The sequence below is a fragment of the Leuciscus leuciscus genome (genome assembly GCF_965113295.1).
Source record: "Leuciscus leuciscus genome assembly, chromosome: 8".
In the NCBI taxonomy this organism is placed as follows: domain Eukaryota; kingdom Metazoa; phylum Chordata; class Actinopteri; order Cypriniformes; family Leuciscidae; genus Leuciscus; species Leuciscus leuciscus.
Window position 1 is genome coordinate 20,055,437 of NC_138732.1, and position 21,397 is coordinate 20,076,833.

Sequence of the window (21,397 nt, forward strand, 5' to 3'; positions counted from 1 at the left end):
TGCCCCAAATTTACAGCAAGATCAAACAGCTCCTCTGAGAACGTCTTCATTTCCATTCAGCTGGAAAATAAGTGAGCCATATCAATATTGAGGTGGCCCTCTTAAGATGTACTGTCACATTTCCAGAGCTCTTTAAAGGCAAAGAAGAAGACAGTTCACACAGATTACAGCGCAGTGCAGAGGATCTAGTGCTTTCTGTGGGGAGCTGGAGACACCAGCAAACATAGAGCATTTATTGGACCCCCATTTGCTGCCAACATCTTATTATGGAGATTTTTTGTCCCTCCAAATCAGTCGGCAATCACTCTCACAAATCCTAAGACCCTTACTTAGAGAGCAGATCAAAAGATAACGCACATTTCAAAATACGGAAGGGAAAAAAAGAAAGAGAAGAAAGGACAACAGAGAAAAAAAGAGAGCCAGAAGGGGGCATACTGCTCTCTCTTTACATACTCCAATAAGGCGTTTTAAGCATGCCATGTGTGTCTCCTTCCTTCTATCGTTTCACACTACCAAAACATTTTCTCCAAAAAAAAAACTAATCAAAAGTTTTTTTTCGGGCGAATTTAATTCTTAACTGCACATCATAAACAAAGCTATAAAGAATCATCAGTTAATGGTCCATTCATTGGAGGGGCAAAATGAAAGGTCTGAAATCTGGCTTCTAGGAAGTATCGAGACCCCCTTGAAGCTGGAATGAAAAGTGTAAGTTTAGCCTCTCAGCTGTGTGTCTCAATCCATAATCCTGCCCCAAAACCCCAGCCGAGAGCAGCCTGACACTCCCATGGCGCTCCTGACCAGTGAAGGCCTGGTCTGTGCAGATTTATGGAGTTCAGCTCCGTGCCTTACTCTCCTAGTTGGGCTGAGACTTTGAGCCAGACTGCTAGAAGTTGCACAAGATTAAGAAGAATATAGATTCTGTTCCAGCAAGCTACGCATCATAAACCATCAATCATACTGGATGTCTATAAAGCAAATGGATAAGGTGAGTGTTAATGTACATGTCAAAGTGCAGTATGCTATTTTATAAGTAACGTGTAAGAGTGTTCTTGTCACATCTATCTTTTATAGATCTAGTTCTATGGTGATTGATATATCAGGTCAGTTGAATGGGTGTGTGAGGGTATCCAACTCCTTAATTGTGAGTTGACGTGGACTGGCGTTCTGATGAGGCCGAAGATGCATTTGCTGAAAAAACGGCCGCTGCTAAATTAATACAGTGAAGTTCAAATTAACAAATGCATCCGAGTTAAAAACAAAGCCTTCAATCCTCAACAGTATTCACAGCTCAGCTTTAAAGAAGTGTTTCTTGAGGGAGATTACATTACACACCCTATTCCAGGGTAATCATAAATTGCAGATGATGGATTTTCATGTTGCTGTGTTGGCACAAAATAGATGGTCATATGGATCTTGTGTTTTACTGTGAAAATATGCTTTGGAAACTTCAGCATTGACCGGGCCTGTCAAGAAAACGAATTAAAAATGTATTGATTCTGCTAAAATATTCCTGAGATGTGAAACTGTTAAAAAGGCTATGTGATTTGGGAGCTCTATTATTAATTAAGGACATTATACATCTTCAAAGGATTTTTAAAGCCTTTAATTGCAAAAAAGTATCAAATTAAGTTAAATCACTCTTTCAGAGTATTTTAAACTATGTGGGTGATCCTTAGCTGTTTGCCAGCCTATCTTCAGATGGGATAAAATAAAGAACATGATTGAAAGGCCATACGCAAAGAAAGAGTATATCAATATTTGATTTATACAAAATCTACTGCAGTGTCACTTGCTAGTTATTTACTTTACTATTTTTTTTGTCCAACCTAGATTTTCTTTTCTGGCTGACTTTGTCAATTCAGGATAAAGTCACCTCTGGACAACAAGCTCAGTGTGAGAGCGAGCGCCAGTGTGTGTGTGTGTGTGTGTGTGTGTGTGTGTGTGGACTTTGTGGGTGGGGGAGCAGGTGTGAGATTGGCTCTTCAATGAGCCTCATCTTGTCCCATGTTGGGTGCTTTGGTGCATTTGTGTGTGTGTGTGTGTGTGTGTGTGTGTGTGTGTGTGTGTGTGTGTGTGTGTGTGTGTGTGTGTGTGTGTGTGTGTGTGTGTGTGTGTGTGTGTGTGTGTGTGTGTGTGTGTGTGTGTGCAAACGAAAGAAAAGAAGCGAGGCATGTGGCGTAGCTATTACTCAATAGTGTCTGGAACGTTCTGAGAGGAAGAATCATAGGCAGTACCTCAAAATGTGCATTTTCTGTCAGCATTTGGTGTGGCATCATAAATGTTGTATAAAACGAGGGTTTAGGTGTCATACAATGAGAACGGAGGCGCATTCAGAGGGAGCCAGACAAAATGGCTGCCTCTTTGTGCGGTAGTGAGCGAGAGCTGTAAGTGATATGATATTTGTAGTAACCCAGCGCAAATCGCATTTCCCATCGCATGAGTAATCGCACACGGATATGAATAGATCGTGTTTTTCTTCATAATGACACGAAGATCTATCATTTCTTTCTTGATTTATCCACAGCCAGGATGTTATTTCCCGCAGACACACACCCACATACCCCACCCACATTTTGGGTACCTTGTTTTGAGTGGGAAAAAATGGTGATGTAACACTCCTCCGTATTAACTTGCCCCATTTTGAAACAAACTTTGCATCTCTAGTTAGATAATACAGCATCTTAACGCAACTCCACTTTATGTTTACGCAACTATTTCCTTTTCTGCTCACCCGCTTCCTAGGAGATCCATATGAATTTTGTTTCTCCACCTTTGTTGGGTTAAATCATACTGTACACCAAAAGGAGATGAAAATATGAGTTGATTTTAACCATAAACATACGCCGTTGCATCACTTAGAAAATAGTGCATATGGAGCATGTCTTTAAGGCTACAGGGACATTGTAGAATAATCAATCTCTTACACTAAAAAAGTAACTTTCATTAAGACCTATTTGTTTGTCAAATATGACAGCCTCATTTTGGAGTCTCTTTGAGTCTTTGTTCTTTAAAGCTTTTTTAAAAAGAGACGAAAAAAGCCTCTTTATCCCCTCCCTCTATTTTTCTCTTTATGTAAGGTTAACTTTGGGACCATGTGAGAGTTTTTTTTTTTTTTTTTTTTGTAATTTGGAGTGAGAAGAAAGAGAAAGGTAACTTTCTCTCCTCCACTTTCCAAATCTCCCAGGTCCGGAGAGTTTGACTGGAGAAATGGGAACGGCGGCACAGTAAGAACTCACTGTTTGCTTTTGGACTTTTTTATGAGCGGACAGAGAAGGGACCCATTCCAAACACTACAAACGGCATGTGGACTTAATATTGAAGTGTAGTACTCACATCCTTTCATTCTATTCCATTCAATATATACTGCAAAAAAAAGAAAAAAAAATATTCAGCATACGGGACTTTTTGAGTCACAGATGGACCCAGTAAGAAATTTCTTTGATTCTACATTAAAACACAAAAATATCCCCTCAAATGCCCAAAATAGTCAAATAGATTTTTATAACCTATTTCATAAAGGAGAACGCTGCTGATTTCATAAAGGATCACAAGCTCCCAGCATGCATTGCGGCAATAATGAATTATGCGGTTATTCTTATAGGATTGTTGTTTGCTGACTTTCTCCTGTTGTTTTTGTTATCACTGTTGTTTATTTTGTTGGGTGGTTATATTCAGAGCGCATTTTTTTACTTACTGTTTTTAACAACTGATTGTTGTTGTTCTAGGAGTCTACGTGCGTCTATAGAAAATGACTGCATATAATATTTTATGATATGCAAGATGTTCTCTTCATCAGGATATAGCTAGCATAGTATACTTTAAATAAAACCATGAGAAAAAAAAAGTATTGCATCTTATTTTGACCTCTCTGTCTGGAATTTAAGGACTGAATGATACATTTAATGAATCAAAATCAAATTGGAAAAAAACAGCATTACTTGAATATCTCAAATGCATCATATTGTTTTATATTTAAAAAATTTCTCTAAATAACTTTTTTGCTAGCTTAAGCTTAATAATAATGAATACACAAACAAGGGGACAAAACATGTACACTTTTTTCTACTTTGAGCAGATGACAGTTTAGCATATCGCTAAATAGTGCAAATGTACTGGTGTGCTATAAAATGATGAAAATGAACAGATGACTGTAAATATCAATTAAAAGAGATGGAGTTTGAGTGGCACTCGAGTGTAAAATGATCTGATGACAGAGTCTGATGTCCCCAACACTGAGGAACATGTGAAAAACAGATGGTGTGCTTTCATTCAGCATTCTCCTAGTGTTTCCCTTCTCACACAGAGGAACCATCTGAATAAGAGAGCAGTTTTGATCAGGCCTGCGCCTCTGTCGATTCCCTCCTATCATTAAGTATGATTAGTTTATGACTCAGTATAAACCATTCATGACCACTCTCCTTGAAGAAGTAAAAAGCCTCACTGGAAATGAAAGAAACTTTTGCCAATTAGATTCTGTCACGAAATACCTAATGAACCGAGCCGGCTTTTGATGCTACAAGCAAACTTTACCAACTAGATAAACAATACAAGAAATGAACAATGTTCTCAGAAACAGATGGAGAAATCAAAAACGCAAAATCAAAAAGCTGAGAATGCATTAATGCCGTTTTTTTGTTGCTTTTCAACAAAAAAGCGAACAAACACTCATTGTTTAATCAAAACTCTTTTATGCATCTATAGTTTCAAGTGGCTGTAATACAAACAACAAACTTAACTCTAATTAAAAACAAGAAAACTTGCAACGCATGAAATGTAAAACTTTTCAAAATATTAGAATTACCCTCCATTCAAATACTGAGCAATATAAAACAATGTAAAAAAAAAAAATGTAAGTAAATTAATTTGTGCTGATTCTAACCCAGTGTCACACAGTCTCCCTGAAGAACTTCATTAGGATTTATTTAATTAATTTAGGAAAAAGAGTATGTTTTGCGGTTTACAACATTTTGCAGTATCTAATTAAATCATCTATTTTTACAAAAAAGCTTCCCCGTTTTTTAATATTATAATGCAATTTAATACGTTTAGCAATTTTATTAGTATGCAGTGGTATTTTAAACATAATTGTCTTTGCAATCTTCCAAATACTTGACAACATTCAACGTTTTTCAAATGATATATTTTACGTTGTTTCTGCAATAGCCGCTAAACTGTTTTTGAGTCATTTCTTTTATAAATTAATGTTGAAATACTGGTGTATTAGACAATAAGAAAAATAGGACAGCATTACTATAACAGCATGCAAATTACTCAGTGTTGAAAATGAACAATAGCCGAAAAAGATCCGATTTAACCTTGCTTTAAATCAAGATAGAGATGTTTAAAATTAAAATGATTATTAGATTATTATTTTTTTTTAAATTTATAACCTCATTGGCGGGTTTAAAATTTACATCAATGCAATGAGCACACAATCATTTAACGAATTACATTTACAAAATTAATTAATTCACTCTCTTTGAATGCGTTTTTTTTCCTTTCTTTTGTAATTTACAGACGAAATAAATGTTATGATGCCGTTGTGTCCATCATTTTTTTTTTTCTTAGTGCATCTTATAAATTAATGTGCTGTGTGTTTCATAATATCATATACTCTATAATATAATGAAACCTGTTATATTTTGGTTTGTGTTTTTTTCTATTTAGCAAGAAAACAAATGTTTAAATTTTTTCATCTTAGAAACAAACACTAATATAATTTAGACTTTCAACGTGAATATATATTAATTTAGGCATTCAACATGAATATATATAGATATGTTAACTGACTGTTTACACATAATTTCCATAAAATTCTCAAACACTGATCATTAAAAATGAGAGTGCTATTTCAAGGAATAGCTTAAACGGCTTAAAGATAATAAAAGTGCTCAATTACTTACAGTTTAATACATATCATTCAATGTTCAAATAATACCAAAGTATTAAATGACTAGAGATAAAATGTCTTGCCGTTCAATCGAAAAATTATTATTTTTATGTTTTACATCACTGAAAAACAAAACAAAAATATGACTATTTCTTTTAAAATAATAATAAATAATAAAATAATTCAAACAGAGAGTGGAAGAAAAAAAAAAGTAAAAAAAAAAAAAAAACTGTACATCCTTAGACTTCCCTCTACAGAAAGGGACAGCACATACTTAAAACTAAAGAACGATTATATAAAACACACACACACACACACAAACAACAAGTAAACAGTCAACCACTTCACAAGAATATTTCTGATAATAACACAATAGTGTCTATATTCTTTTTTTATTTTTTTTCGTGTCTCGCTTAAAGTCAAAGGCAAAATGTGTTGGCAGGACCACAGCCTATTCAGCCATCTTAACTCTTATTACCATATTTCCTCACAGCAGATGCTATGATTTGCCTGTAAGATTTGTCAAAAACACATCTCCCATGGTTCACTGTTGTCAAGCACTTTGTGTTTAGCAGGTGACAAGTCTGAGTGTAAACTGGCTGAGTGGAATATGTTAAAGCCCCCTTGCAGGAAGAGGCATGTGGACCACTGACATACAGGTTTACGGCTGTCCACTAATGAGACGTGCTTTCAGAAAGCAGGTTTAAGCAACGGGTAAAACAATCAAGGACAATAGAGAATGAGGACAAGCGCTGACGTCAGAGGAAAAGTAATGGGCAATGTAAAAGTGGGTGGGATATTCGGGAAAACTACATTTAAGGGGCAACAAAAGTAGGTTATATTATTTCTACGTTTTTTCTACGGCTCCTAAATTTGTTCACATCCCCTGAGTAAGGCCTGTGATCTGCCTTTGCAGAAAAGCAGGTCACATTATACAACCAGGAAGTGGCCTGCCAACGTCCTGCAGCTTGTTTATGGAGACATCTTGTTACCAGGGTGATGGGGTCCTGTCTGGTAGCGTCTTCATTAGTGGTCACACATGGTGGGCACAGGCATTCTGTTCATTCACCTCATGCGTGGCCAGGACCCCTAAAGCCACCCGTTCACCTAACACCTCCAGCCTGCCTGAAGCTGACGGCCTCCCACCAGAACCACTACACTCGTCTGCGGACACAGCTTTAATTGGGAACGACATGGACAAACTCAAAACCGCCTGGAATAAAATGCAGGCAAACTTACAGGATTTACTTACAGGAAAGGAGATTCCTATCTAAAGTCTGAACATTCCTGAAGAAACTCCTTAATTTTCCACAAACTACGGAAAAGCAGGAAACGCTCACATTTTCAAAAACCGGGCGTTCTGACCTGTCAGACGGCATCACAAACACCTTCGCGATTACAGATTGCATGAGCTTGGGCATGAATCTCGGCAAATTCATAAAAGCGTTGAATTTTTCAGTACAAGAAAAAAACACAGAGAACTGGGAAAGACTGACCGCAGTCCAGTTTGTTAAATGGCAGAATGCGGAATGATCGCATTTTTCAACATGCTGAGACCGGCCATTCTGATTACCTTTTAATCTGAGGGCTGAATTCCAAATGTGCCCAAGTTTCCTCCGGGGGGAGCAGCAGGAGGCGCTGTAAAGCAGTTAGCCTTTTGATAATGAAGTGCCAGCAAAAACAAACATGGCTGATGAGGGGGGAAGGGTTAGCACTACCTTACAGTGGCTCGGCACGTTAATGCTAGATTAACATTGAATGAGCATCGGGAGCCCGAACCACTGATATCAAATAGATATGGCCCCTACCCACTAGACCTGACAACAAAGAAGAGTCAGCTATGACCTCTGCTCATGCCGCAAAGTCATGCGCACGGCTTCCTTTCGCACAATGCTGGGGGAAGCCACCATTACCGTGTAGTGTGAAGCACAATGCAAAGTGCCACATCAAGGTGTTTACGGTAGAGGTGTGAAAGCACATCCATAATAAAAAAGATGTTTTGGGTTATTATCACCTTCCGTCATTGCGAACACGGTGGCCTAAATACACTATTCGCCGCGGAGAGAGTTTGGTAATGTTCCTGTTACTGCCGAATTATTTTTTGCTTTGCATTTACGTAGTCCATGTTTGTTTTGATATTTTCCCCACAAAAAAAATTATCTGTACTGTGGGTCTCTTGAGCGCAATGATGCATGTTGTTTTAGGTCACTCCTATCTCACTTTTTATTCCATTATTTGTGTGAGAGACTTTTGATATTTGTTGTCTTGGGGTTTATAAAGAAAGTTGTTAGATTTTAATATTTTGTTTGTTTGTTGTATAATAAACTTTGGGACAGTACTTTATGTAACGAGCAGTGACTTTCAGATTATCTAAACAACCGATATTGCCAATTATTTTCCTTATAACAACATTCAAATCGTAAAAGTGAAGATATCGTGCTGTTAAAAACTTTGATGCCACAGTAAAGAATCAGAATAAATTATTGTGAAGCTGTGCAAAAAGGACAGATTTCCTTTATTAGATTTTCCAAATTCTTTTTATCAGATTGTTGTTTTTTATTTATGAAAATGAAGATATATATATATAGCATGAAATTGTGCTCCATGTGTACATGTAATGAAGTAAAACAGAACGGCTAGTTTCACTTTTGCGTTTCATTAGTATTACTCACTACATCTCACCTACGCTTAGCTGTAATTTATGCGGTTAAAATAAGAAGCAAATATGCAATTCATCTCGTGCTTTTCCCTGCCGAAATGAATATGAATATTATCGATGCACTGAAAACATGCGCGCAATTGTTCCAGTAATATCTGAGAGTTGCCACCTAAAATGATGAGCCAAACCGCATCATAGTTAAATACAAAATTATGCATGAAAAATAATTATGCAAAAATACATCAAGTGCATCTGTTTGCCAAACCAATTTACCTGAACGATTGTAAATTATACAGCTTTAAGCATTTGTCATGTCATGCAAAATATGTTTTACAGAAGAATTTTGAAGGTTAGACAAGCCAAAATAACCACTTAAACATGATATTATAGCCAGAATTGAAAAATCTGGAAATCAGTTAAAGGCTGTTTAGCTTCACTGAAATGTAACGGTACAGTGAGTCGGCCCATGTTCCTGTTCTATTGAGGTTAAACATTAAATCATTGCTGTTTTTCCTCAATGGACCCTTTTGACTGTGATGATGCGTTTAAACGGTCATGAATATCAGAAATCCTACAACGTTTTTTATGTTCATTAAAAAAATGTATGTACATTTATAATACTATACTTTGTATTATTACCTTTGCTTCTAATTACAAAAAACTAGTTAACGCTGCTGTGGGGGTGTCTCTACAGTGTCTATGGGAGTGACAGTAAAATTGACATCTTTCTCTCTTCTGACTGCCGTTTTCCACTGCCATTTGTGAAAACACTATAGTGGAGTTTTTCTTTAGCTAATTTGAGCAAACGGGAGCACAAAAAAATATATTTAATGTAGTCTCTCACTCACCACTATAAAAGTTTACCCAACTATGACGACTTCCGCTTCTGAGAAACCCGGAAATGTGAAAAGAGTTAACGATCATTTCTCGATGTTAGGTTAATTAACTGGACTGAAAACTACATTTAGACATCACCATGATTTAGATACCATCTTCAGAGGCGAAAGCAGCCCTTTTGCATGGAGCTAAGGACCCTAATGAATTATTAATTTTTAATCCACGAGAGGTGCGGGCCTACGAAATAGAATCTCACTCTTGGACTACATTCTTCCGTTCTGCCCTGCTAAGGCAAGCAGTATTTCTGACTTGAGCAGAGAGCGAAAAACTAAATTGAAATGACTGCTGGGCCTGATAGACTGAGGGGGGAAAGGTAATGCCAAACCAAAATTGCCAAAGAAGCCTCTCCTTTCCATTCAGCACTGGTGTACTCTATAAAGACATGTGCTGATGACACATTTTGGGGAGGCCTGCTCAAGCAGAGACTGCATGGCGGAGAAACGCTATAACGAGATTGAAGCACATGACTGCTTTCCGAAGAGCCTGAAGCAGGCTCCCACACAACCAGCTGCCAAGCAGGGTGCCACAGAGCCCAACAACCACCACAAACATGCCCTTACACTATCCGACAAGACACGGCCTGGCCGGACAGGGTGGCAGAGACCTTTATAAAATGAATTCCAGCTGACATGTTATTTCTATTCCCACTTAACAGGCTACGCTATCCTACCTTTGGCACTGGCAGCATTTCTTGTTCAATAAAAAGAGAAGGATCATTCTATCTATATTTTCTACAGCTTTAGGCCAAAAGGACAGGACACAAAGAAAATGTTCATGTTCCGAAACTCAGTGGGGGAAGTACAGTTGCCCAGACAGGAACACAGACCGGTATTTGGATTAACTCAATGGATCCCAACAGACAAAATGTTGTATGCTGAAGTGAATGCAGAATAAGATTCACGATAGAGAAATCTAATCATGCAACAATAGCATATTATAAAATAAGCATTTAAAAAAAAAGCTGAAAATGAAGTAAACGTGATGAGCCAACGCAAATGTTGCCCCAAAAGTAATAGTTACTACAGAGTCTGCAGTCATTTCTAACTTTAAATTCTCTCCGTATCATCAAACATTGTTTATAATGACACCTGAGCCGGTTTATCTTCATTACTCGGACTTACAAAATCAGCTAAAGTTTCTGCTAAAAATACATATACATAAACAAACATACATTCAACCGCTACCCCTCTCTCAAAATTCAACCCCCAAAAACAAACCCAATGTCAGAAAACCTGGATGCACACAATGATTGTGAAGCGTTTCTGCAATAAAAAGAAGAAAAGAAAAGAAAAGAAAAGAAAGAAAAAAATAATGAAAATACTTTTTGCCATTTACAGAGCCTAGGGCTGTCACGACAGGTGTGGTTTATCAGAACACCCATGTATTAGGCACAAACAAATAATGATAATAATAATAACAAAAATGTTAGCCTTAGTTAGCAAGAATCAATCACATTAAGGTTACTATGTTTTAATTTTTATAACCTTTTTATTTCAGATATTTTTTACACCGAACTCTCACTTTTTTAAAACGGAAAAGCTGTAATATAAACTACAAAAGTAGCTGAATGAAAGCAACTGTATATCATGGAAAACCGAAGGGTTGGATAGAAATCAGAATGACAAAGGATCTTGGGAAAACCACACTTGATGTCTGACAACAATAAAGCAGAAGTAGGCAGTGCTGCAGACATTGTCAAAGTATTTACATCACCATGAGTGAACGCTGACTTACGGCACCTTTGATTCGGAGAACATCACTACAGAATAAGGCTGAAGTGATGGATAACTGCATAACAGGTTTATGGTTCCCCTGACAGGCACACATGAGGTTCCAGTGAAGGATGGATAAAAGGTGTGAGAGAGTGTGTTTAATTGTTTACTTTTGAACATCCTTCTCTCACTGTCTGCCTTAATTAATTGCAAAATAAAGTGGAAAAAAGCTCCAGCAACAGTGGGGTTAAAATGTTCTTTCGGTGCATTTTCCAGATCAAGTGAACAATACTTTGGCTTTGAAATTTTAAAACCCCTCTGTCTTGGTAAATGACTGAACTGGATAATTAACTATCATGGCAAATCAGCAAGCAGTCAATCAAAGCAGCAGTTTTTTCTTTCTTTTAACCGAGGTCAGGGGGCAAGTACAAAGGCACTGCGAACATTTCATGTGCTCCTGAGGAGCGATATCAGTTGAAAATTCATGTTACCTTCAGACAGTGTTTGGCAAATGTGGCCCATGTGTGATTCTCTTAAACTTGCCCTCTCCTGCTGACCTCTCACCTCTGCTCTCTGTCTCTCTGCACTCCAGGTCGGAGTCGCCACGCAAACACAGATGAGGCGCATCACCTTTCGCCAGCACGGCACAGGTAAGCCTGGCCCCGACCGAGCTGCTGGACCAGGGGTCAGGCTTGTGGCCCAGCATGCAACTGGTCTCGGTCACATCAGGTTCTTACACCCCAGAGATGAGCCTGCAGACGGACGTCGTCTGAGACCTTTGATGTGTGGCGGTGAGAGGTTCTGTTACTGTGTCTTTAATTAGGTCCAGCAGCTGCCCCTTCCTGGTCCGAATCTCCGCTATCTGCCTAATCTCTTACAGGTGGCCATGCCAAACACACCGAAATCAGCCACCGCACTCAGGTGAGCGACGTCCAGGGAGGAGCCGTCGCGTCACGCTTCCCTCTGTTTGGCACAAACAAGTCTGATGCACAGAGGCAGCGCTAACACAGCCCAGTTGCAGTGAGACATGCTTAAGATTCACAGTTCCATCACTACGGCCAGCATGTTCCCAGCTTACAGCCAACCGGGTGTGAAATTATGCTAATATATGCTTCCCGTCTATCATCTTTTGGCAAATTTGATGGCCTAATTTATTAAACATTATCCTTTAAAGATATTTTAGGGGGTTTGAGTATCGTATAAAGTTGGGGCGAACTTTCACAATGCCGTGCTTCTCTGCATTGTGTTTTGTTTCAGGTTCAGTTCAAGTTAAGCTCAATTGACAACTTATTACAAAAAAAAAAAAAGAAGAATTTCCAGTGAACAGTGAAGCACTTACAGTGCAATTGAACTGAATGAGGCCAATTCATAAACGTTTCAATACTCACTTCTTGCACAGTTTAACCACAAGTCAGGGACAATATCAATGTCAGCATGATTTTAGAGTAAAAAAATGTGCTTAGTAACATTTTCTGTTAAGTTATATCCAATTTTACAACTTTGCCATTACAAAATAATGATAAAACCATGAATTTTTTATCAAACAAAAAAGATTATGATTTAAATAACATTCTACAATAGGTTTAGCTAACATGAACAAATTTCCATGATCAATACATTTGTTACGGTATTTGTTAATCTTTGTTAACATTAGTGAAAGGAATAGTTCAATTTAAAATGAAAATTATGTAATCATTTACTCGCCCTCAAGTTGTTTAAAACCTGTATGACTTTTTTTCTTCTGCTGAACACAAAATATATTTTGAAGAATATATTGGAATATATAACCAAACAATTGATGGACCCCATTGAATTCCATAGTATTTTTTTTTCCTACTATGGAAGTCAATGGGGTCCATCAACTTTAGTTACCGACATTCTTCAAAATATCTTCTTTTGTGTTCAGCAAAAGAAAAAAAGTTTTTTGATTTTACAGGTTTTAAACAACTTGAGGGTGAGTAAATGATTACAGAATTTTCATTTTTAAGTGAACTGTTTCTTTGATAAAACTACAGCTGTTCATTGTTTGTTTATGTTACTTCACGGCGCATTAACTAATGTTAATGTATCCTAATAATGTATTAGCAAATGTTGAAATTAAAATGAACAAAGATTAATAAATGCTGTAGAAGGGCAGTTCATTATTAGTTCATGTTAACTAATGTAGCTAACTAATGTTAACTAATGAAACATTGTAAAGTGTCACCATAATAGCTTTACAACTCAAATAATAAACACGTTTTAACTGAAGAATTGTGCTTTTATAAAGTTTCTGCTTTTAACTGCTCCAATAATTGGCCCCATTCACTTCCATTGTAAGTGCCTCACTGTATCTGAAAAAAAGGAAGAAGGACATGTCCAAATACTTTTTTTTGTGGTAATCATCAACATTATGCAACAAATGCTCTCGATTGAGGTTCTTATTCCAAATTCATCCAATATTCACCTGCCTTTGTCACTCCCAAGTTAGTGGATTGCTGCATTGAACTTGACTAAAGATGAAATATGCGAGGCTGGTTAGGCATACTAATACCCTGGATTCATTAAATTAATAGGGGTCTTATTCCCCTTGTCATGGGTTCACAGTTGCCCTTTGAGTTTGCCGGGGCTAGAGGGTGCACAGCACTTTGAAAAGCCCTTACCGGCATATCGAGCGCATTTTAATACAGTCCTTTTGAGGCTCCTGGTAGGATGCAGAGTAACTCCTCTCCTTTAAGTTCCCGCACCTCTCCATGTGATCTCGTCAGATAGCCACGGCTGTGTCAGATCAGGCCCAGCCTGCACATACACTAGGGGGATGGGGAGGGCCATGCAAGGCAAATTAGACCAGCGGTGTTCGTTTCTAAGGAGAGGCCATTCTTTCCCGAAGACGTGAGTCCTTGAGAAGCAAGCGCTCAGGAGTGCTTTGATGTGGGAAGGTGCTCAGTTTAAGGCTCTGAAACCGGAGGCTTTGGGAGAGATTCAGTAGGATTCCCCTTGGTGATCAGCAGGGGAGGCTGCCCTCTCGTTGGTCAACTACGCATACTGTATAGATTTAATTACACCGAGAATGAAGTGCGTGGTCCAAAGAAATCCTTGATGCTGCCCGTTATGACTGTCATACCATATTCAAAACCATCAAGCTACAATAGGAGCTGAGCATCGTGATCACAGACTGCAAAATCAAAGAGGCTTCAGAAAACAACAACAAAAGGAAATGCTCTGAATGTTCTGGGAAAACAATATTGTTTTCCACTGCAGTTGCGTCTTTGCTAATCTTTCACATTTTTTTTGAATGCACAAAATGGGCACAAGGACAAATAGCAAAGGATTTCAATGACAGAACAACACATATTCTACAGCTTGTTTCTGTCTATGAGCTTCAAAAATATGTTTAATTAACAGACACAAAATATAGGGATGCCTCATATCCATGCCAATATCCCTTTTCCCAACAATAATACAATATCCTTTTTAACAAGATGAGAAGACGTTAAGTAAAATAGTGTAGAGCAACTGATTCATAGAAATGGGAATCTTTTACAGCACTTGGTCCTGTCTGTAGCAATGGCTGGATTCGCCAACATAATTCAGTTAAGGTGAATTAAATAAAACAACTAGTTCTACTGTACTTGTTATCATGGTTAATGCTGTCACTGAATCATTTATTTAGCCAGCTAAGTTAGTCATTTTGATGCTGAAGTGTTCTCTATTTAAGCAGTGCTGTTTGCAGCTGCACAGAGATTGTGGCTTGGTTAGAAACCCGGCACACATCCCACCCGACCCCAGAGTTTTAAAAGGGGCCTTTTTCCTTTGGTCCTTGCACAGTGGTGTGGCAACTATGGATCACAGGTGGGAGTCTGCCTCTACCCAATAAGCTTCCCCACTAAGGAACGGATTTGGCGCTGTTATTTTTCTATTAGGGCGGAATAATGCTAAGCCTACAGAGGCCATCTTTCTGTTGCTATGGTAGCCTATATTTCCTGCAGGGTTGCGACCCTGAGTGAATACAGTGCAAAGTCAAACACCACAGACCATGTGAGGACCAGAAACGTGGACTTATGAGTTATGGAAAACAGCTCTGTTATTACCGAAACTCTTTAAGACTGAGTGACAAGTTTATTGAGATCTCTTTTTTTTTTTCTCCAATTCATTATGTCAGTCGGGAATTCAAAAATCATTTGTCACATCTCCAAGTCCACGTCTCCACGCCCATCTGTTGGTTTATACACCAGTTGGATTTGAAATTTCTCTCCCTTTAGCCAAAATGTTAACAGTCTTTTTTGAGAGGAAAAAAAACACGCTGACTTACAGATATTTACAGATGAGGCTCATACTGCCCTGATAAGAGGAAAAGCCACACTATAGCCAAGTACATCCACAATTTAAACACAAATACATTGCGAGACATGTCCGGTGACTTACCTTGACTGTTTTGAGGGAGACAGGAAAGGAGCTCGTGAACAACCAATCTCGCCTGCATTACCTCACAACAACAGGAAATGGACGAAAATGTTTTCAAAAATAATTAATAGAATAATTTTTATTTGATTATTTATTCTTTTTTTGATTTAGAAATAAAAACACGTTTGTTTAACTCAGTGGTGGTTTTACGCTAAGTGTCTTTTATTTAATATTTAATTATGAAGCATATCTTTATAATTTTTGGAAAAAAATAGGCCTATCAAGTAGCGTGGGCACTTTAAATATAGCCTACATTTACTTTGGTAAATTAACTTACTTAAAAATAATTATCCTGCATGCAGAATTAGTATTGTGCCACCCTCTGTCATTTCATATTAAATATTTTAAATACATATATGTTATTGTATGGTAGCAATGGTAGGCCCTTTTCTATTTCTATTTAATTTATTAACAAATGAGAAGATGTTAGCCTATGTATTAAATTAATCAAGACAGCGTGGTGATTCAGATAATATTCAGTCGTTTAACATCCATTAAGATGATCACGAATCAAATTATAAACTCAAGGAAATGAAATTCCTCACTTCAAAATTCGTTTTCTTTCTTAAATCCTTTTTTTTTAGTTTTCACTCAGACTTAAACTTCTACTGTGATTGTGGTGCTCATGCGTGATGGTGATTTCATCCTCTAGCTAATTTCTTGATGACGTCACAATGCACCTCTCTCCCCACTCTTATCATCATCATGTCTTTGAGTTTAGACTCTTGGATACCCTTAAAAAAAACATTAAATTGTTTTGTTTTTTAACTTGACCGTTATTTTAACAATTGTATTGCGTTTTATGATTATCATAGAAATCTATTTGATATGTTCTTTATGGGCTATACTTTTTTCCTCAGCCAAACTGTTTGTTTCCTTTTCGTTAAAACAAAATGTCAAGAGTTGACAAAAATAAATAAATCACAGAGTTTGATCTTAAGACTGACAGCACTGAACTCTCATCGCTCAACAGGATCCAAATGTGAAGGAGCACAAGTATGTTGGGTAGGCTATCATATTGCGCCATGGAAAAGTTGCTGAGAGTATTCTTGATAGAACCTGTTGAACTTTACTCTGGGGGACTATACGCTATTTCCAAAACTGTAATGCTGCTTGGAACATTTACCCATGAACTCCTTTAACTTTGGATTGGAGATCCACAGTTTTAACAGATCAAATGCTCCCATTTATTTCTTACAAAGCATACCGAGATGCCCTGCTGTTAAAGGGGCATTTTTGGAGCTACCGCTTAAAGTTGCTCAGATTTTGCTTTCCTTAATCTCTTTTTCCTTTCTGTGTCCTTTCACCCAGTTCAAGTGCGCGGATGCAGGACTGGCGCGTGCTCTACCTGTGTTACGTTATTCGAATCCGAGATTTTGCCAGGTGACAGTGATGTGGTGTGTCACCTACTGTTCGTCGAGTATAGTTCAAACAGTGCGCATAAATGCGACAGGATATCACGCCTGTTCTGCCACACTGCATGCACTCAGGTGTTTTAAAGTCACAGTTTTCCATACTCGCTTTGGGTTGACAAAAATGACATTCGGGCTTTAAGAGTTCCGTTGTCAATGTAGCTCTTAAAAGTTCTCTGAGTGTGATTTCACCCGCTTTGGTGTACAGGCCCCCAGAGAGCAGGTTTCAGCATTCTGCTCCACCTAACCCCTTCTGCCTCGTCAAGAACCCCATTCTGACTGCTAATGAACTCCTTTTGTGACATCTTATTTCCCTGCTCGGCTTAATCATACGTTTTTTATATATTTTTGGTTTGTTTTATTTTTATTTTACAAAAAAAAAAAAAAAAAAAAACACACACACACACACACACACAAAAACAAGAATCGTTGTTCATGAGACCTAAAGCTCACATATTTGATTTGTAGCTATTGGTTTGGTTACCATTATTTTGTTATTGTTCATAGCCTGCTGTCCAGATGTGCAAACTACTGAATCATAAAGCCAATTTTGGCTGTTTGTGTGATTATAGATTATGTTTATTAAGCTATTCGTTCTAATTTTATTTGAGAAAAGCAGGAGTGAATAAATAATTTTAATTTGTGATTTTTTTTTTTTACTTTAAAGAAACGTTATCTGCGTTATGAAATGTGAATACATCGAATTGTTGATTAGGTCAAAATATGATATAGGCCTGTGTAAAGAAATGATCTCATCTTTTGTTATTGGCTCAATAAGAAGTGTGTCTCGTGCTACCAGCGCAGCTCACCTGTGCAACCTGTGACTCTCCTGGTCACCTGCATTATTGTAGATTAAAGGAGGATATTTCAGTTTGCCATCTAAATATACATGACAGAAACAGGAAAAATCTCTTTATGACAACTTAATGACAAATGTCTGAAAAGCGTAATGTAAAGTATGATGCCATAGCCTATTTATCATTTCTGGGAGGGGGAAATCATGTCATGCGCTTTGGATTTTTAAGCAATAAAAATAAGTTTACCTATATTTTTATTTTAAGCTTTTATCTTTTATCTCTTTAATCATTAGTTATGAACATATTTAAGTTGATATCTTTGTAAAACAAAATTATTTTCTATTGATTTTAGTTATTTGTTTGTTTTAATCAATATAAGATTTATTTCTTTTTTATTATTGTCTTGTGTCTGATGCAAAAAAAGGGTTGGAAATTAAATAAGTAATAAATAGTGTCGTGTATACAATTTATGCCTATGGCATATTTTATAAAATATAAAACCATGCAGATTATGTTTATTTAATCATCTTTAGTTTTATTTAATTGTGACGTGCTTCGTGAGTGCATCTGAATTGTTCCTTTTGAAACTGCTTGTAAATTTGTAAAAACTTGATAGCTTTTATTTTGTTGTTGCTTTTGTTAGTCATCAACTTTGTAAAAATGTCACCTTGCTCTAACTTCTTTTGAAAGTGTGAAAAGTTAAATAAATAGTCAAATATGAGCCATGGTCAAAATATAGCCGTTTCCTCACAAGAAAAAGCAATAAAATCAAATAAAGTATCGTTTTAAAGTTATATAGATACTGAAAGCAAAAGCAAATAATAATAATAGTAAAATCAGATAGCTTTAGTTTATGCTTTAATATGCTATAAAGTAAAACTTTAGTCGGAAAAGACTGTTGTAAATTCCTGACATGTGACAGTAACATACAGGTTAACAGTGATTTGATAAAAAGGAAAATGCTCCAAAATGCTGATTAATACATTTTCATGAAGATATAATAGTGACAGCAATTTCATTATATCTATAAAATAGTAATGTTTTAAATGTTCTTCATTTTATAATCACTTTGAAAGTTACATATCATTACGTTATGGTTGTTTTAATGTTTTACATTTTTCCTGGCACTAAACAATTTCTTTGACATGAATCACTTTTTCAGATCACCGTCGAGAGAAGTGATGTTGGTCAGGTCAGAGGACCCAGCCAATGACTCTGCTTAAGAGCAAACCAAAAAAAAAATCTTCTGTCAACGTATAATTGACCGTTTCGATTTAATAAGATGCTCCAATTCGGTCGGAGATAAAGGGAAAGGCCCTCCTTTACACCATGTCAACACAGCCCTGTGCATTGTGTAAATTACTTGGATTATCTCGCCTTTGTGAGCAGAACAGTGGACCCTCAATATACACACAATACTTAATTCAAGTCTTCTTCCAAGCCACTCGAGCTTAACTTCTAACACCAAATTTAAGGACATGTCACTCCCATTCATACTTAGACAACACTGAATTGTACAGAATAAATTGTTACTTTATTTGTTGGTGACAGTCAGTTGCTTGCAGGATAGTCTAAATTAGCAGCTTTATTAAGTAAATATTTCACTTCATTTGTAACAGTCTTGGGTATGAACATCAGTTTCTGCGTATCATTCAAGATTATTTCATATAATATTTATTTATAATTTGTATTTACCCCAATGGCATTGTTACTAAGCGGCTTGAAAAGTAGTAAAGTTGTTTACGCTGATAGCACACTGACAACTGACAAATATTTGCTGTACGAATTGAACTGCTCAAAAGTTTCACGTTGTTTATTTAAATTTCCCTCGGGCTCCAGCAACCGAAATCCGGATATGATGCCAAATCTCTTCTGATAATCAAATACATCTTTATTGGTTTGTCAAGTTCTGTCTTACTGTGTTAGTTCACTCAATCATCATTTGAGGAATAATTTCGATAACTCTGTCTGGAGCACAATCACAAGAATCAAGCTGCAAAAACAGAATTGCATACATTTAAATTAAATATATATTTAAATAAGTCTTAAATCCACTCAGCGAAGCACTGACGAGGATCTTAGATCATTAGAGGGAGGGTAAATCCCTAAGAAACCGAGTTAAATCCCTAAGAATTCGAATACATGTTATCAATAAACACAAATAAGTGTTCAAGTTCATTGCAGTAGTATATGTCAGCTCATTCCTGAATCCTCCCAATAAATAAAAGGTTACGTCGTAATAGCCGACAAAACTATTCAAATTAGGGTAACGAAATAAAGAGAATTTGCATATTTTGTTAATTCAACCCTCATTCTCGTTGATAGTGAAATGTTTCGCAGTGTAAACTAAGTAAATGAACGAGTATGCAGTCCGCAGGTGTTGTGCCTGAATTAGACAGGGTTCTGAACACAACTTGAAGGGGACGTGCATGGATCTGTCAGGGTCCGCCATAAACACTCGAGTGAAGTCCAAGAAGGTCCGCTAATTAGTAGCCTGTCTCTCTAGAGGATTTACACATTCCTCGTTGCCAAATGTATGTGTTGTATGTGTAGTCGTGGGCCTGCATCAATTCGATGAACATTTGAATTGGGGACAAAATGACTCAGTCTGCTAATGGCTTAACACAGGAATATATCCGGAACCACACAATATACATACCACAGAGATGATTAAAGTAATCTAAATAGTATCTCATATATATATATATATATATATATATATATATATATATATATATATATATATAGGCCTATTTCAATGTTTGAGTCTATGAATCATCATTCTGACTCATGACACTCTGAATAAGCATTGGAATATGCGGACCTTTCCTGGAAAAAAAGCTGTTTACTGAAAGCATGTATACTGTACAGGTTTGAGATCCAGGGGTATTTTTAAAGGGATGAAATTGGTCTTTTTATCAATAAAAGATGAATAAAAGCCCATGTGAACTGAGTGAGTTTGTTTTTTCTGCTCATTATTTGCATGGACTGTCAGTACCTTCCATAGCCATAACCTTTTTGGATAAGATTTCTTATTTTTTTTATATAAAAGTCTAAGCTGTCTGAAGGATACTTACAACTTTGAAGTAAAGCATGCATTAAATTGTGTGTGTTCACTAGATCTCACACCCTAGGCATTGTTGCTCCTAGGTCCACAAATAAAAAAATTCCAAAGAGTTTGTCAACAAATGTGCTGCTTTAAGAGGATTGTGACGTGATGTTCTCAATCAAGTTTCATGCAGACTTCATGACATAATTTGCAGTATTTTAACACTTCTGATATGAACATAAACTGATTATGTAATTATTATTAACTTACCTCTGACCTCATGACTAGATTAAATATGTTTCCATCAATTTAGAAGTATTGTTCTCATAGCTGCTGTTCCTCTTAAATGCCCCATATGTTTCTGCTATTATTTTTAGTAATGTGTTTGAAGGTGTTTTCTGGATGTTTTTAATTACAATTTTTATGAATAAATACAAATATAATAATGAGTAAGTGTCATTGTCAGAGTGAAAATATTAAGAATCCATCAAAAATTTGATTCAGAACAGTTTAGTGTGCATCAACAGAACTGAGGACT

The 21,397-nt window shown here is 36.8% G+C and overlaps 1 protein-coding gene across 1 annotated transcript; it reads left to right on the plus strand.

The window, feature by feature from the left end:
* Window positions 1-864: 864 nt before the first annotated feature.
* Window positions 865-12,730, plus strand: LOC309504278 (uncharacterized protein). Its single transcript, XM_082177324.1, has 3 exons — window positions 865-985; window positions 11,751-11,949; window positions 12,039-12,730. The coding sequence occupies exons 1-3, from the start codon at window positions 962-964 to the stop codon at window positions 12,161-12,163; spliced, it is 348 nt and encodes a 115-aa protein (XP_082033450.1). The 5' UTR covers window positions 865-961; the 3' UTR covers window positions 12,164-12,730.
* Window positions 12,731-21,397: the final 8,667 nt, after the last annotated feature.